At 42.6% G+C, this 17,378-nt stretch overlaps 1 protein-coding gene and 2 long non-coding RNA genes across 4 annotated transcripts; all 3 read left to right on the forward strand.

Moving 5' to 3' along the window:
* Nucleotides 1-2,505: 2,505 nt before the first annotated feature.
* Nucleotides 2,506-6,033, forward strand: LOC136521639 (cystathionine beta-lyase, chloroplastic-like). The gene is made up of 12 exons (XM_066515390.1): nt 2,506-2,805; nt 2,908-3,020; nt 3,894-3,964; nt 4,059-4,150; nt 4,250-4,337; nt 4,428-4,539; nt 4,661-4,757; nt 4,843-4,924; nt 5,053-5,170; nt 5,282-5,389; nt 5,490-5,592; nt 5,701-6,033. The coding sequence occupies exons 1-12, from the start codon at nt 2,553-2,555 to the stop codon at nt 5,874-5,876; spliced, it is 1,413 nt and encodes a 470-aa protein (XP_066371487.1). The 5' UTR covers nt 2,506-2,552; the 3' UTR covers nt 5,877-6,033.
* Nucleotides 6,034-7,794: 1,761 nt separating this feature from the next.
* Nucleotides 7,795-9,991, forward strand: LOC136524801 (uncharacterized). 2 transcript variants are annotated; one of them, XR_010776200.1, is made up of 4 exons: nt 7,795-7,948; nt 8,773-8,861; nt 9,010-9,268; nt 9,813-9,991. It is a non-coding gene; the product is annotated as an uncharacterized lncRNA (long non-coding RNA). The 2 variants fall into 2 exon arrangements; XR_010776199.1 differs by lacking the exon at nt 9,813-9,991 and having other exon boundaries at nt 9,010-9,332.
* A 1,309-nt stretch (nt 9,992-11,300) lies between these two features.
* Nucleotides 11,301-12,451, forward strand: LOC136519765 (uncharacterized). Its single transcript, XR_010775045.1, has 4 exons — nt 11,301-11,393; nt 11,495-11,592; nt 12,000-12,107; nt 12,259-12,451. It is a non-coding gene; the product is annotated as an uncharacterized lncRNA (long non-coding RNA).
* Nucleotides 12,452-17,378: the final 4,927 nt, after the last annotated feature.

Consider the following 17,378-nt stretch of genomic DNA (forward strand, 5'->3'; position numbering starts at 1 on the left):
AAGTTCTCCATGTTGTGAAGGATGGTGATGATGCTTGCATATTTCTTTTGTGGTAGAATGGAGATGATCTTCCTCACGATGTCCGCATCATCTAGCTTTAATAATCCTATTGAATGGAGCTCATTGATAATTAGATTCAATCGAGAATACATATCACGAACAAGCTCATCATCATTCATAGCAAATGAATCATAATTTTGCTTAGCTAGACAATATTTTTGCTCACGGACATTACTTGTGCCGTCATGGAGCTCTTGGAGTTTTAACCAAATTTCATGTGCCGTATTTAAGGTGAACACTTGGTTAAATACATCCATGCTAAATGATTTAAACAAGCAATTCTTACCTCTAGCATTAAAATGTATTTCTTTTTTCTCACTCTTTGTTGGCTTTTTGGGATTCTTAATGGGTTTCATCCCGTCACGAGTGACTCTCCATACACCTAAATCAACTGCCTCAAGGTGGTAAGCCATTTTAGCCTTATAGTAGAGGAAGTTAGTACCATCAAATTGTGGAGGCCTAGCGGTATCCATCCCAACCACTCTACAATAGCGTCGGCTCAACGATGGTTAAGCCAAAGATCCAAACATGAGTCAACCGGCTCTGATACCACTTGTAGGACACGTGGACGCCTAAGAGGGGGGGTGAATTAGGCAACTTAAAAATTCTAACTCTAAACAATAGCCTCTTTTTCTACCTCTAGCAAAACCTATGTAAAAGATAATCTATCTAGATGTGCAACTACGGTTTTGCTAGTGTATTGCTATCTCTACCGCAAATGATGATAATATGATCAATGTAAAATGCGGAAGCTTAAAGAGCAAGGTAGAGATATGCAAACTCCCGTCGATGACTTCAGTATTTTTATCGAGGTATCGAGAAGCACGCAAGCTTCCCCCTAGTCCTCGTTGGAGCCCCTCGCAAGGAATTCCCTGCAAGGGCCAAGCTCCCTGTCGGGTAACTCCGTGGATAGCCTCGGGCCTTCCCCACGCGCAAGTGGGTCTCCGATGTGCCTTCCGGCAAGCCTCTCCCAGATGCTCCCCGCCGTCTTCACTATCAAGCTTTCGACCGAAACGCCACGGGCCTTATTCCCTTCGGTACACGGTGGTGGCCGCACCACAAACGCGGTTGGTGCGATCTAGCAAGACTTCAAGCCCTTCCGATATACAACTCTTGTGCTCGCAAGCACGGGGTGACAAGAGGTATAAAAACCTCACTAAACACTAGGCATACACATAGAGCAAGCGCATAAGCGGTGGTCTAATCAACCTAAGTACTTCACAAAGCACTTATGCTAATCACCTAATAAAACACTAAGCACTATGCATGTGGAGATCACTAAAATGGTGTATCAACACCCTTGGTATGTTTCCTCAGCTCCACTTTCCTCAAATGGTCGGTTGGGGGTTGTATTTATAAGCCCCACTGAGAAAGTAGCCGTTGGGATCGAACTCCCGCAATTCTGCTACTGACCGGACGCTGAATCGTCCTGACCGGACGCGTCCGGTCGTCCTGACCGTTGAGCCGGCAAAACACTGATCGGACGCTGGCCAGCGTCCGGTCCCCTGCCACCGGACGCGTTCGGTCGTAGATATGCCGCTCTGGAACCTTTCTGTACTCGATCGGACGCTGCGTTTCTACGTCCGGTCAGTTGCCGCCAGCGTCCGGTCCTCGCGTCCGGTCGCCTGTCTGCCGAGCCACCGGTCCAGCGTCCGGTCCAGTGTCCGGTCGTCTCTGCGAGCTCGTTTCTTCGCGATCTTGCGTATGGCTTGGTTGCTATCTTCATGCTTGGACTTTGCTTGATATCTTGGGTCTTTTCTTGTGCTCCTAAGGTCTTTCTTAAGGTGTTGATCATCGGATCATCACGTCGCCTTCGTCCAAGTCATGTCTTGCACCATGTTGGACTACAAAACAAACACTTGCAAATTCATTAGTCCAATTTAGTTGTGTTGGTCATCAAACACCAAAATCCAAAGTAAATAGGCTGAGGGTCCATTTTCCTTACACCGGTGATTGTGATGGGAGTTGTACCTTTCTCGGCGGAGTGCCGAAAGGTAACTCTAGTAAATTGCTCGTGTCATTGAGTTACCTCTATTAATTCTACGAAGTGATTCTCTGAAATAAACTAAGGGTCTGTTTGGTGGAGCTCCAACAGATTTTGATTCTTTGTGTAAGTTGATTCTCTGAGAGAAGTGATTTTGTGGCTGAAAGTGATTCTCTTTTATTCTTTATCAACAACTCTAAAAATCACGATGGAGAACCATTTCAGATTATAAGAAGCTACTTTTTCAGACTCCAGCCCTTCATCATATTAAACGCCCCTTATTTCGTGCTACAGGTTCACGTAATCACGTTCAACGAACCTAGACAATGTAAGCTAATCCTTCTGAGGGGCCACCCGCACGCAATTTGGCTCCCGCAGGTAATCGGGCTCACATGTCAGTCATAGCCCACCCCGTTATAAACATGTCGCTGTCACGCAGCCACGGCCAGGGTCCACCGGTCCACCCACAGGTGACGAACGACTCCCGCTTCTCACTCCTTCCTCGCCAATGGCCGCCGCCGTCCCCACCGCTCCCGCCCGCCTCTTCCTCCTCCAGTCCGCCCCGTCCCCAAAACCTAGCAGCGTGGCCGCCGCCGCTGAAGCCCAACCCCTCCGCGTACCGCCCCTCCGCCTCTCGTTATCCCGACGCATGGCTGGGCGCCCGCTGGCGGTGATCGCGGGCGCCTCCGGCGGCTCCGAACTGGACCTCAGCGCCTCTGCGGTCTCCGTGGAGGCCCTGGACTCCGTCGCCTACGATTCTGGTGCGTTGCTCGGGGCTGTGGGATTGGGCTTATGTGGCCGTTTTGCGGAGAATTGATAGATTGGGAATTTGTGGGCGCTGGTTTGGTTTTCTGGTGGTGCAGAGTTGGAGGCGAAGGAGCCGAGCGTGGCGACGATGCTGACGAGCTTCGAGAACTCGTTCGACAAGTATGAGGCTCTGAGCACACCGCTGTACCAGACCGCCACCTTTAAGCAGGTAATTGAGATTACAAACGAATGCTGCCCATTTTTTGTTACCAAAATGGGGAACCAAAAGCTTCGAACTTTGCCAGTACGTTTTGATTTCTTTGATAAATATGTTGTTCGTTTTCATTTCCACCTTCTGATGGTGTCCCGTACTAGGTTGCACTACCAGATGTGATCAATCTGTATTTTAGATTTTTATTGGATTTGTATTGTTTGGAACATGGAATGAATATTCAGACAAATGTGGGAACAATAGGCTGGGCGGAATTTTCTTCAAAATTTACAAATCTTAGGACAAAAATCTACTATTGTACGGTGCTGATGAATTCTATGTGCCTGGCCGTTGTTTGTGTATTTGAAACTGTAGTATACCTGAAGGGCGGGCCTGGAGCAAGCGGTAGAGTCTTACCGCCTGTGACCGGAAGGTCCCGGGTTCGAGTCGTGGTCTCCTCGCATTGCACAGGCGAGGGTAAGGCTTGCCACTGACACCCTTCCCCAGACCCCGCACAGAGCGGGAGCTCTCTGCACTGGGTACGCCCTTTAGTATACCTGCCAATAGTTAAGTGATGATCTCTTTTTTCTTAATCCACTAGTTATATTTGAGATTTGAGATTGACTTGGTTGTCCTTGAGGTGTTGGGATGCTATAGTTATTTAACAAACCATATGCATTTTCCTCTGTAGCCTTGAATCCTTGATTTCCAATTATGAGTATTTTATTGTGCGGATATTGATTTTGTGAAATTGTGTGGTAATGTCTTTATTCAGTTTGAGGAACTAGTAAGCTTATAATTGTACTTAAGATGGTTCATGATTTGCTCTATTTTCCTGTTTCCTACTCTGCAGTTGTGAGTAGTGACTTACTCCCAAAAGTTATTTTCCAGCCTTCAGCTACAGATTATGGACCTTATGATTATACTAGAAGTGGTAACCCCACTCGTGATGTTCTCCAGAGGTTAGTTCATCAGTACAGTGCTTTTCCTTACTATTGTAGATTTGTAGTGTAGAGAAATGCATTATGGTTTTGATGAAGTTTATATCATGTTCAGCCTTATGGCTAAGCTTGAGAAGGCAGATCAAGCATTCTGCTTCACCAGTGGGATGGCAGCATTAGCTGCAGTAACACACCTCCTTAAGGCTGGTAAGCACTTGACATATTCCTGTGCGTCCCATTTCTAATGCTTGACATATAATCTCGTGTATGCCTATATAAATTAATGGATCAAACTTATGATTTCAGGACAAGAAATTGTTGCTGGTGAGGACATATATGGTGGCTCTGATCGTCTGCTCTCGCAAGTTGTGCCGAGAAATGGAATAGTTGTAAAGTCAGTGTGATATTGATTATCTTTATGAAAGTGATCTCTTTGTTCTTTTGCTGTTCACTGACATGTTGTATATACATTGTGTCAATACAGACGAGTAGATACAACAAAAATTAGTGATGTGGTGTCTGCAATTGGACCCTCCACTAGACTAGTTTGGCTTGAAAGTCCCACAAACCCTCGTCAGCAAATTACTGACATTAAGGTAAGACTCTTGATCAATGGATCCAGTGATCATTAAGATTGTATTACTAGGTTTTCTATTATCTAGAAGTATCCTTTTAGAGTTAACTAGTATTCCATCCTCTCTTTTGTTTGCATGACAGACAATCTCAGAGATAGCACATTCTCATGGTGCTCTTGTTTTGGTAGACAACAGCATCATGTCTCCAGTGCTCTCCCGTCCTATAGAACTGGGAGCTGGTATGGAACGGGTGTTAACTAGATACAAGAGCATTCTACACCATTTAATGGCACAGTTCACATCCATCTATTGTCCTATGTGCAGATATCGTGATGCACTCAGCTACCAAATTTATAGCTGGACATAGTGATCTTATGGCTGGAATTCTTGCAGTAAAGGGTGAAAGGTGTGTTCTCTGTTCCCACCTTGCTCCTAATGTTCATGCTGCATGCTCTCAAATACTAACAAGTCCCACAAACAACATTCATAGTACTTGCGGACTGCGGGTATAATATTTCTTTTGATTGCTGGCAGCTTGGCTAAAGAGATAGCGTTTCTGCAAAATGCTGAAGGATCAGGTTTGGCACCTTTTGACTGCTGGCTTTGCTTGAGGGGAATCAAAACCATGGCTTTGCGGGTGGAGAAACAACAGGTGAAGCTTTTCTGTAACCTGTATGCTAGTATATATCTTTTCACCCCCTCGAGTCTCTGGCCGTTTCATCATTTCTCTAAAGAGGCTTAAAGGTTGGTTGGTTATTGTTAGGCTAATGCCCAGAAGATTGCTGAATTCCTAGCGTCTCACCCGAGGGTCAAGCAAGTGAACTACGCTGGGCTTCCTGACCATCCTGGGCGGGCTTTACACTATTCTCAGGTATACCTTTTATTTTCCATGCTGCCTCGCATGTAGCTTAAGAGAGCGGGCTGTCCTGATCAGTTATGCATGCTTGTTACACTTCTCTCTTGTTCGTCAGGCAAAGGGAGCGGGCTCTGTTCTCAGTTTCCTCACCGGCTCACTGGCTCTCTCAAAGCACGTCGTCGAGACCACCAAGCACTTCAGCGTAACAGTCAGCTTTGGTGAGCATCCAGACGAACTCGATCCCTTCGAAGATGCTTGCTTTTACCGTACCATCTGCCTACTGAACTCTCTCGACTGACGGCTTCCATTGCCTTTCCTGAATTCAGGGAGCGTGAAGTCCCTCATCAGCCTGCCGTGCTTCATGTCCCACGCAGCAATCCCTGCGGCGGTCCGCGAAGAGCGCGGCCTGACGGATGACCTCGTCCGGATATCGGTCGGCATCGAGGACGTCGAGGACCTCATCGCTGATCTGGACCGCGCGCTCAAAACCGGGCCGGCATAGAAAGTAGAGAAGTAGTAGATTGGTAGGTCACGTGAGATATCTTGATGATTCATTGGTGGACTGCTTGAGTGATAATAATAAAATAATGGAAAAAGTCTACTTGACCCTCTCACCTATCATACTTGGTCTACTTCACCCCCTCAACTATGAAACCGTTTATTTTACCCCCTGAACTTTCCAAAACCGTCTGTTTTACCCCCTGAACTTTCCAAAACCGTCTATTTTTGCTAATTCATAACTGCAGCTTCAATGGTCCAATTGTGGTGAAATTTTTATGGTACGCTAATTATTGTATGCTTGAACTATAGTAAAAATTTCGTACTCATTGGACTATGTATAACTTAGTTATAGATAAATTCTAATTAATTAAAGACAAAATTGGATTTTCTAATTAATCTAAAGTTAAAAAAAAATTGTACTAAAGCATACCGTATTATATATTCACTGTGTAGATCTACTCATGTGGAGTCCAATAAAATTAGATTTTTCATTTTATGATTTTTCTATGATTTACTATAATTTTTTACACCTTTCCTATACAGCAGTCGCCTGGAATCTGCGTTCCTGTCAGGCGACGCCTCGTCTGTTGATGCAAGTGGACGATCTCTTGGGTCCGTTTTGGGTTCGGATGTAATCCATTTACAATCTACACCCGTTAAAACACCCAACACACACCGCTCCCTCCCGCATCCCACTCTATCCTGGACGCCGCCGTGCTCGAGTGCTCAACGACTCGCTCGTCTCCGGCTCTCCCTCCCACTCTCCCAGTCCCAGATCTGGCCGATCTGTCTCCTCCGGCTCCCCGGCAGCCTCCAACCACCGGCTGCGGTGGCGCTGGTGCATCCCCTTCTCCTTCCCTTGAGCACCACAGTCGGCCCCCAGTCGAGGAGCGGTGCACGCGCGGGGCAGCGCGCGGTGGGGCAGTCGTCCCTCAGCGGCGGCGCCTCACTGGCGGTTGTCCCACATTTCGGTATCCTCCGGCGAGATCGGCATTCTAGGTGTGTCCGCTGTTGGAGATCTCCGAGGATCTCTAGCGACATCCTCTAGTGCGTGATTCCTCCCTGTGCCCGCGGGCGTCGTCGGGGCAGATCCATGGAGCGGCTGCTGGCTCAGGTTTGGATTTCTGTCTCTAGATGGATTTCTCGTTCCTACAAGTCCTGCCCTTGCAAGCTACACCTTCTATGAATTTGCTGCGGTTTGGCTAAACTGGCTTGCCTACTCTCGATGATTCGTTTAGATTGTTCTCTGTCAAGTGTCGACAGAGTAGTTTCATATTTTGACCATGTTTCTCCTTGTACAGAGGCATGCGTGTCACCAGTTCTCAAATGGGGGAAAAATTGGATCAGGGACCTATTACAAATCTAGATCTGTTACTTTGATTTTTAGTGTCTACGATATGTGGCTAGTTTAGCACCGGTATTGTTGCCTCTGGAATGGGATGTTTTTTATGTGGGGGGTCCATGCATGCGTCCCGGTTCAGTTTGCAACGACTTTGCATTCTTTGTAATGGTTCAGATAGCTCATGATTAGTATTTACAAAATCAGAACTATAAAATAGAGCAGAATAACTATTTCTGTACGTTCTGTATCTGCTCTGATGACCCATTGATGCAAATTATTTGCTTCTATTTAGGAGGAATGCCTAATGACGCCCTGTACCGGGAGCTGTGGCATGAGTGTGCTGGGCCATTGGTGGAACCTACACACCAGAAATGGGAATAGGCTCATGTTACGGTAGCGCCTGCTTCACCTGCACTGCCTGAAGAACCTACGGAGGAGGAGCGAACATGTCAAGTTTCCAAGTACTCGTACTACTGGGCCTCAATGGGCTTGATCCCTAGGCAGTTGAAGCAGCTGTGCTGCTGGGACAACCCACCGGCAAGCCGTAGGAGCTCTGCTCAGAGAGAGACAACAAGTATTGAACTAAAAAACAAACCCAATCTAAGAACGCGTCCTCTCGCCTATCCCCGTGCTCTGCTTCCTCCTTCCCCAAGTCTATCTTCCCTTCTCATCCCCAATTCAGGTACCTTAACAGCTCAGCTTGTGGGTACTGCAGGTAGCTAGCTTAACTTGTAAGCATGGTAAATTTTCGATTCGTTTCCTTATCATCTTATTCAATTCTATCCAGAAAAAAACGTATTTAAATATTACCAGCAATACATATACGTTTCCTTGCATAAGAAAACACGTACTTGTAAAGAAATCATTGAGGACCATTGTGTCTTGATTTGAAGCGATTTAAACTGTAATAGGAAAAGGTACAGATACTATAAGTTTCGTCAAAAAGCCCACTCCACTAATGTTATGTTAGTAGGTCACTCACTGCTGTGTATGGTGACAGCTCTGTTAGGAAATTTTATTATAAATCTGACCCTAGGCCCCAGCTGGGATTTTTGGTAGGCCGGTCATAGTTCCTAGTGGCCTTTTAAATGTCAAGACCTGTTCCCTGACTATCCAGTTGTAATCTTTTGTGTAGTTGGACAGCCAAGAGATCAGATCCTTACATCGAATCTGTCCCTGGAAAAGAAAACACACTCACATGTGAAACCTACCTAGAAAAGTGGAATTTATTAATGAATCTCCAGTAGATTGCTAGCTCAGAAATAGCAACCGGTGCAACTTCTCGCTGTATCCATGGCCTGAAGGAAGATCTGGATTGCTGCTGCTCACCATCTGTCACAGTTTGCAGCTTTATGCAACAGTAAACATCATTAGAACCTCACCAAGTATCTTTCCAACAAATCTTTCTACTGATATCATCCTTAGGTTTGGAATAATGCAGGCCCCATAACAAAAGCACAACAGTAGAATTGAATCTCTGTATCTACAGCACATGACAAAAGTTGCACATGAGCTGTTCTTGTGTTTAGTTTTTAACTAATCTCTGTATCTACAGCAACAAAGATTTGTAGTACAATCCTTGTCTCAATATTGGGCTAGATTTGGTGTTCAGTCCTTGTCAAGGCTTTCAAGCATCTGAGACGAGTATGTTTTCTCTGAAATTTTACTGGCCACTGCAGTTTTCTGAATTTCAGTCTACAGCTCGTTTCTCATTCAGCTGCACTGGTTATCAATTTGTCTATTGAGTTTTGAAACCAGCATAACACTTGTCTTCCTTTTTCCTTTTCAACAGAGCCATCGACCTCAGCACGCAGCTCCCTGCTCCTGCCCTCGGGGCACCACCATTTGTGGATGCCTTTGTGGATGTCGTTGGTGTCATCTTCCTCAAGACGACTGGTCGGCTCTACACTTTTGATCTCAAGACTGGGCAGAGCATTTTGAAGGTGGATTATCATGCAGAGCTCATTGACTTGTAGGTTGCAGTCATACATGGAGATCTAAGTGCTTTCCAGGAGGATTAGCAATCAGTTCATCTTGTAGTTCGAACTTTGGTAAGCACCTTGTATTGGACCATCTTTGTACATTGTTGAGTGTAAGTATAACATACTGATGGAATCATGCTCGCTGCCTCCATGTATATACATCTTGTAGTTTAATTTTGAATAGTTGTATGTAGTATCCTCTTCTTGGCTATATATGACCTTGGGAGGTTATCTGGTCAGATAGTGAGTACATCACATATATGACCATGTATATTCGATTGTTCAATCGATCTCCCACATCCAACATGTGCGTACAGCTACAGGTCATATACAACCCTGTGTGACAGGTAGTTGATGTGCCTCTGGGGAAGATGTACACTTGTAGTTGGTTTTGGATAGATTGCCTGTCTTGTGGCTGTTGTAGTAGAATAATAGGAGCTCACATCTTTTAACTGTGTGTTGCATATATTGTACAAGAAAGCTGTGTTTAGTATCCATTTCTTGATTGCACATTTATAAGTATTAAATTGCACACTTAAATTATTGCAATTATGGTGTTTAACATGTGCAATATCCGGTCTTTATCTATAACTTTCCCTATTTTGTTTTCTAGCCAACATGAAAGGATGCCTCTTATCTACATCAAGTTGTACAGGTTTGTCAACCAGCATCTTAACACTTGTTGTATGCAATTTTTTTGAAATATTCTTATCATAGGCTACTCATATTGTTGAGTGGGCATCGGTGGTTTGTCTCACTAAGTAACATGTATGATCAGTATGCTACTTTTGCCTGTTATAATGGATTGTGATCCAACACACACAAAATAGATTTTTCCTTGTCCTTTGTTTATTGTGATTTGTGCCAGCACACACCACATTTTTGTCTTTGTCCTTTCATAGAAAAAAATTATTTTTTGTGATTTGTGCCAACACATTTAAGATATTTGTCTTTGTATTTCTATAGAAAAAACTGTAGTTTGTTAATTGTGATTTGTGCCAGCACACCATATTTTTGTCCTCGTCCTTTCATATAAAAAATTGTTTTTTTTGTGATCTATGCCAATACATTTCAGATATTTATCTTTGTCCTTCTATTGGAAAAATTGTAATCTGTTTTTGTTGATTTGTGCCAGCACACACCATAATTTTGTCCTTGTCCTTTCATAGAATTTTTTTTTGTAATTTGTGGCAACACATTTCAAATATTTGTCTTTGTCCTCCTATAGAAAAAAATTGAATCTATTAATTGTGATTTGTACCAATAGAGACCCCACAAACTCAACTCCTCCTCCCTTCAAATATTCTCTCACGTGTGTGGGTCAGGCCATTGCTAGCCTAGACCTGGACCACTGGCTGGTTCTCTTCTTCCCCACCCACCCACACACTCTCTCTCAGTCTCTCTCTGTCTCCCTGCCCTCGCAACAGCTAGCCAGAGGACAGTCAGAGCTCTCTCCTCTCTCACTCTCATCATTATTTATCATGTGATCTGTTTTCAGTGGAATTTGTACAAAATCCATTCATACTAAGGGTGCACAAGGTCTTTTTCTGTACAAGTTTTTTTGTTTTGTTTTGTGCATGATCTTATCGCATTGTCATATACTGTGGAAGTGTGGATACGCTTGAGTCAACTCTAGAAAAAGAATACAGCTAGCCAGAAAAAGAAGTGTTGATGAGCTCTTTGTTTGTATCATCAGTTATGATCTAGCAAAATACTATGAAATTAAAATGTTGATATTTATCATATGCCAGCTAGAGAATCTGTTACTCGATGTTGCTGGAAACCTCAATTTTAGATTTCGGGTTAAGTGCTTTATCAGACCAAGTGAAGGTACTATCAGACAAGATACTACAGAAACTATTGTGCTTTATTTCTTTCTGTGTCTTTCTTTCTTTTGGTTTCACTGCATTTCACTAATTTACACCGCAATCTTGAACTAATTCAATGCTAACAGGATGATGGATTGCTGCATACTCCATGTGAAACACCAAAGTATGTTGCTCTAGAGGTAATATTTGTTTGCACCTCTCTTCATTTTTTCGTTTTAGCCAGAAATAAGTTTGCAAAATACAGATTGCTATCCAATATGTAGGTGATCCTTGCTGACCTTTGGTCTTGTGGGGTGATCCTTTTTGTGCTGCTCGCAGGATGTCTGCTTTTTGAGGATGACAACACGGCTTCCCTTTATAAAAAGGTATATACATGAAACAACTACTTCTTTGACCAAACAAAAACCTAGCACACGAAAAACTAACATTTTAGTATACATTTTCTTTTATTTTATCTCTGTTGTAGATCTCAGGAGCTCAGTTTACTTGTCCATCTTAGTTTTCTGCTGGAGCAAAGAGGCTAATCGATAGAATTCTGGATCGGTGGATCCTAATGATTCCACTGTGAGTCACTACTTAAACATGAATGTGGAAAATAACAATTCTCATGAAACACAAGTGACAGCTTGAAGTAAGTACTAGATGATTTTCAGAATGAACATTTTCACTCTCAGATCACCACTGCTTGTCAGTGCCTATGTTGTTTGTGGAATGCCATCTTACTTGTTTTTTATTTGTTACTTTAACAGCGGATTACAACTCCTCAAGTACAAAACGATCCATGGTTTAAAAAAAGGTTACAAGCAACCTATTTTCGATAAAACATGTAAAGCTAGTCTAGATGATGTTGATGCTGCCTTTGGGGACTCAGAGGTGAATTAATTGATTAAACCAGATTATATCACTTAAAAGTATAAGGATTTTGTAGTTGAAATAAGATTATTAAATTGATGGTGTTGTACATTTTTCAGGAACATCATATGATAGAGGAAATGGAAGGGCAACCAGCCCCGATGAATGCATTGAATTGATTTCAATGAACAAGGGGCTGAATCTAGATTTTTTTTGAATTTGATAAGGTAAGGATATATTCAGTTTCAGTTGCATAAGTGTGTATCATAAGCCAGTTTATATTGCCTATATAACGTGTTTTACTATACACATTTTTCTACAAAATAGTCTGAAATGTGCATTTGTGCTAATGAGCTCAATTTTACTAATCTCTGACAGAAGTACAAGCGAGAAACATGATTTACATCACAATGTCGAAGTTCATATGTTGATTTATATCACAGTGTATTGATCTATATTTGTCATGCTTGTGTGGTTGTGTCCCACTGGTTGTTTTTGTGAAGTGTTGCCAAAACTGCCGGTTGAAGTGACAGTGCCACTAGTAGCAATCCTTAAACTATTGTCGTTGTTTGTTAATTAGTACAAGTTAACTGTATTCTTAGCAGGATTCACATGCATGAGCTGAATTTCTGATTATATACATATACATTATAATTGTATTAACAGCAAGTACTAGTTGCACTATTTAAAATGTGCAATTTTCATAACTGTGTTTTGTAATTTTTAAGACCATATTCATTGTGCATTTGTTTACTCAGAGTACCTCATTTTGGGTGACTAAATATTGTGTATTGTACTAATACAAGATGTCTACATTACTTCAAATCTAGTGGAATTACTTATGTGGTTTACCTTCTTTTGATTGTTGTAGTATTTGGTGAAAACATGATTGATGATAGTTATTAAGATGTTGTCAATATCGATATATCTTCTGTGGTGATTGAGCAAATGAAGAAGAAATACCACGATAAGCCTCAAGTTAAATGTATGATCTTTGTATAGGAAAAGCAACAGTATAATTGCATTATCAACAAGTACTTGTTGCACTATTGGAAATGTGCAATTTTCGTATTTATGTTTTGAAATTTTCAAGATCATACTCATTGTGCCTTTGTTTGCTCAGAATATCTTAATATGTGAATCTTATCGGGTGAGACTATGCAGTGATCCTGGTGTTTCACATTCTGTGGACTTCACATGCGAGCTGGGACATTTAACTTGTAGTAGGGGTTTAAGTGGGACAAATTTCTGCGTTTTTGGTTAACTATGTAAAGCCCAGTTCAATGTGAAGAAATAGGCCCAAGTTGTCCGGTACACCTCCAGAAAGCTTTACGGGTTTTTTCGGACCCGTTAAGGAGCAGATCTATGTGCTGGGTTTCGCTGCGGACCCGTTTTGTTTCCTTGTGAACAGAAAACGGTGCATACAGATTTCCATGGTTAACGGGCTTATTTTGGCGGGCCCGTTAAGGGCTACCAATGTGTATCGGGTATTTTTTCGGACCCGCTATGAATGGAAGCCTACAGAAACAACTGGGACAGATCCTGAGCGTTGGATGGAGATCTAGTGGCTGTAGGCGTTGCCTGAAAAAAGTCTATATTTCAGGCATCTGAAATATAGCAAATCCCAATTTTTTAAAAATTCACCGAAAATAAATAAAAAAAAAGAAAATTCAAAAAGCACCGGCACTGTAGCAAATCCGCCGTTACTGTAGCAAAACCGCCGCTGAAAACCGCCCAGGGGGTAAAATAGACGGTTTTGGAAAGTTCAGGGGGTAAAACAGACGGTTTCATAGTTGAGGGGGTGAAGTAGACCAAGTATGATAGTTGGGGATCAAGTAGACTTTTTCCATAGAATAATGGGAACGTTGCTTGGATACGCCGCTGCACGTTTTCCCCGTGTGCTAGGGCCTAGGAGTGTTCACCTTGGGTGCCCGATGTGGAGTTGTGGCCTGTGGGCTGTGGCCACCGGCAGCAGTTGCCGCGGCGAGCCAACATGCCTGTGGTTCTTCCGTGCTGATTGAATCGATCCACAGTGCTGAACTTTGAAGCTCAAACACACGTATGAATGTTTCGACCACACATGTGAATATGTGAACATGCCTGTGGTTCTTCCGTGCTAGCCATCGTTGTGGTATTTAATGGTCTTATCCCGCTTGGTCAACCTTATTTCAATCGAATCCCAACTCTAATAGCATGTTCGCTTGTTGGTTTCAGCCAGGGCGTATTAGTCATGGTATAGTGTTTTCTCTCACAACAAACCAGCCGGGCTTATCAGCCCAGAAACCAACCGACGAACATGTTGTAAGTCAATTCTATTAGATGCAATAAAAATTAATCTCATATAAAAACTTGATTAGAGATTGACTAAGGCCCCGTTTGGCACGGCTTCTGCCGGCTCCAGCTTATCTGACAAAACACTGTAGCAACACGGTAGCAAAAGCCGGTTTTCTCTCTCCTACCTTTCTGTCTCACTGTAGCACGCGTACTGCAGCACGCGGGGAAAAGCCAGGAAAAACGACTTCTCCGTCTTCGATGAACAGTGCCGATGTCAGTGAGAGGGGGAGGGGAGGAGAGGGAAAACCAGCTTCGCGCTACAGTATTGCTACAGTACCGATGCCAGATAAGCCGGAGCCGACACGAGCCGTGCCAAACGGGGCCTAAGTTTAAGTGAAAATGAATGACTATTGTGTGCACTTGCTATGAATTTGAAAAAGGAGGATGCACGAGCTCTTGCTCTACCGGCCAGGCCACCACATGTGGCTCTGTTCTTTTCGCTCAAATTTGGCTGATACTACCGCTGATGCTAATTTCTTGCGAGAGAAAAATACTGTTCCTTCGATGAAAAGTATCGTTGAAGTAGTGCTGAAGAACAGGGGCATGACTGATGCAATCTAGCTTATTTCGTAGCTCCAAACTATAACGGAGAGTCTGAGATCGTGTTGGAGTTGGACACAATCTTGCCCTGATAAAAGTGGAAGTGAGGAAAAACAGACAGAGCGTTGAGGGAAAAAATATCATACTTTAAGGAGGTGTTTGGGACTGCTCCATTTATGTTTTTGCAGCTCTGCTTCAGCTCTGCATTGTCAAACACCTCCGACTCCAAGAACTTTGCTCCAAAAAAAAGGTGGAGTGCTTCCGTTTTTAAAGTTTTGTACTTAGGGGTGTTTGGTTCTTTAGTCGCTCTTAAAATTCATGTCACATCGAATATTCGGATGCTAATTAGGAGGACTAAATATGAGCTAATTATAAAACTAATTACACAGATGGAGGCTAATTCACGAGACGAATCTATTAAGCCTAATTAATTCATCATTAGCACATGTTCACTGTAGCACCATATTATCAAATCGTGGACTAATTAGGCTTAATAGATCCGTATCGCAAATTAACCTCTATCTATGTAATTGATTTTATAATTTATCTATATTTAATGTTCCTTATTAGTATCTAAACATTCGACGCCAGAAATTTTTGCAGGCACTAAAAACCAAACAGGGCTTACTCGTGGAGTCGAGACGCAGTTACCCACGCTCACCACTCGTTAATGAAAACAAGCACCCGATTGTTGTGCTGCGCCTGTACGCAAACGGCAGGAGCTCCTGCACCTGCACTGTGCACGCCAGGGCCTGCACGTTACTTTGAAATTGCCAACACCACTCACCTTTTTTTTATTAAAAATTATTATTTGGACAACATTAGCGTCTACAATCCGATGCTTGTTTTGATACTAAAAAATGTGTGTGATAGGCCTTGATAATTATTTTTTACTAAATTTCTTCGAACTACAATATTTTGTATCATATTCAACTATTAAAAAATAATCACTAACATACTTACAAACGTCAAATCATATGTATCATCTCATCATCTAGGGGCATATTAGACCATTCAAGAGAAGACCTTATGTTTTTGGAGTCGGAGTTGAGCTGCATGCCAAACACATCCATCTACTCCACAAACTCTAAAGTGGAGCTGCTCCATTACGCATTTTTATCATGGCCCAGTTCGCTTCGCTGAAGAAACAAGCCAAAATATTGTTCCGGCTGATTTGTCGTGAGAGAAAAATACTATTTCAACTGAAAAAACAAGATGAAAAGTACAGATTATAGGACAAGCGAACAAGGCCCAGGTTTGGTGCATAACACTTCAGTCGGCTACATGTTCAAATTTCTTGACATTCTTTTATGTAGACATGTACGTAAAACAATGATGGATATTTGGACTCATGTCTACATTTTCATTCCATATAAGTTATAGCCACAATTATATTATAGTCTCTTTGTTCTAAAATACTTTCTTCGTCTCAAAATAATGCACTCCTATGAATTGTTTGGGAATACCAATGTTACTAGAGAAATTACATTTATACCCCTATTAGAATGTGTTGGAAAATATAATCAGCCTGTTCGCTTGTTGGTTTCAGCCAGCCCAAACAGCCAGCCAACAATGTTTTTCTCTCACAAAAAACCAGCACCAGTCAGCCCAAACCAGCTTAGAAACCAACCAGTGAACAGGCCGAATAATTACACTTTGAGAATTGAGAAAGTAAAAAAAGCCTACTAAAACTAGGTAGTAGCCTACCTATATGTGCACTTATTGTGGGACAAAATTTGAATGCTAAAGTGCACTTATTTTGAGACGGGGAGAGTATAAGAGCAGTCCCAATGAAAGAAACTAGTAGTTTTTATAATATAGGATACCGCACCAAAAAAGTACTCCTTTCCAACCCATGGTTTCTATGAGTAATAACTATTTTCTCTTTCTCTCTCACAACTCTATCTTTTCCTTCAATGGAAGTGCGACACGAGCTCCCTAGAAACTGGTGATTTCTCCCCAATGACGATTTCATGGTTTTCTAGTGCATTGGGTCAAGAGTAGACCTGGTTTCTTCATGAAGAAACCATTTCTATGATTTTTACTCTCTTTCTTCATTAATTACGTTGCCACATCAGTATTTTGCCTACGTGGCAAGTCATTTAATGAGGATAAAAACCATCATCAATGCACCATTGGGACTGCCCTAAGGGCAATCCCAATGAATAGATTCTTGACATAGGCCCCATTCGCTGGTCTGAAACTTAGCTGAAACTGACTGGTTTTATAAGAAAAAACACTGTAGAGTCAGCCGACTGGTCTGGACCATCCAGACCGGCGAACGCGCCCATAGTTTCCAACAGAGAAAGAGCGTAATTAATGTACACAAGAAACTATCCTTCCCCATCCATTTCTATATAAATAAAAGATTAATAATTTCATGCATGCTTTCTAAAGAGAGGCTGATCTATTGTGGCAAATATTGTGTAGCTAGCATTCTGAAACAGGGATGAGGCACGCAACAGCAAAAGGAGCACTAGCAGGCACCATCTTAAGCACACATGCGGCTGCAGCATCAACGGCAAGGAGAGAGAGAGAGCACTATTCATTCACCAGGCGAGCTTCTTGATTGCTTATGTCCCTGCCCTTAAACTCGTGATCCGCTTCTTTTTTTAATCCAGAAC

The sequence above is a fragment of the Miscanthus floridulus genome, chromosome 18, assembly GCF_019320115.1.
Source record: "Miscanthus floridulus cultivar M001 chromosome 18, ASM1932011v1, whole genome shotgun sequence".
Classification (NCBI taxonomy): domain Eukaryota; kingdom Viridiplantae; phylum Streptophyta; class Magnoliopsida; order Poales; family Poaceae; genus Miscanthus; species Miscanthus floridulus.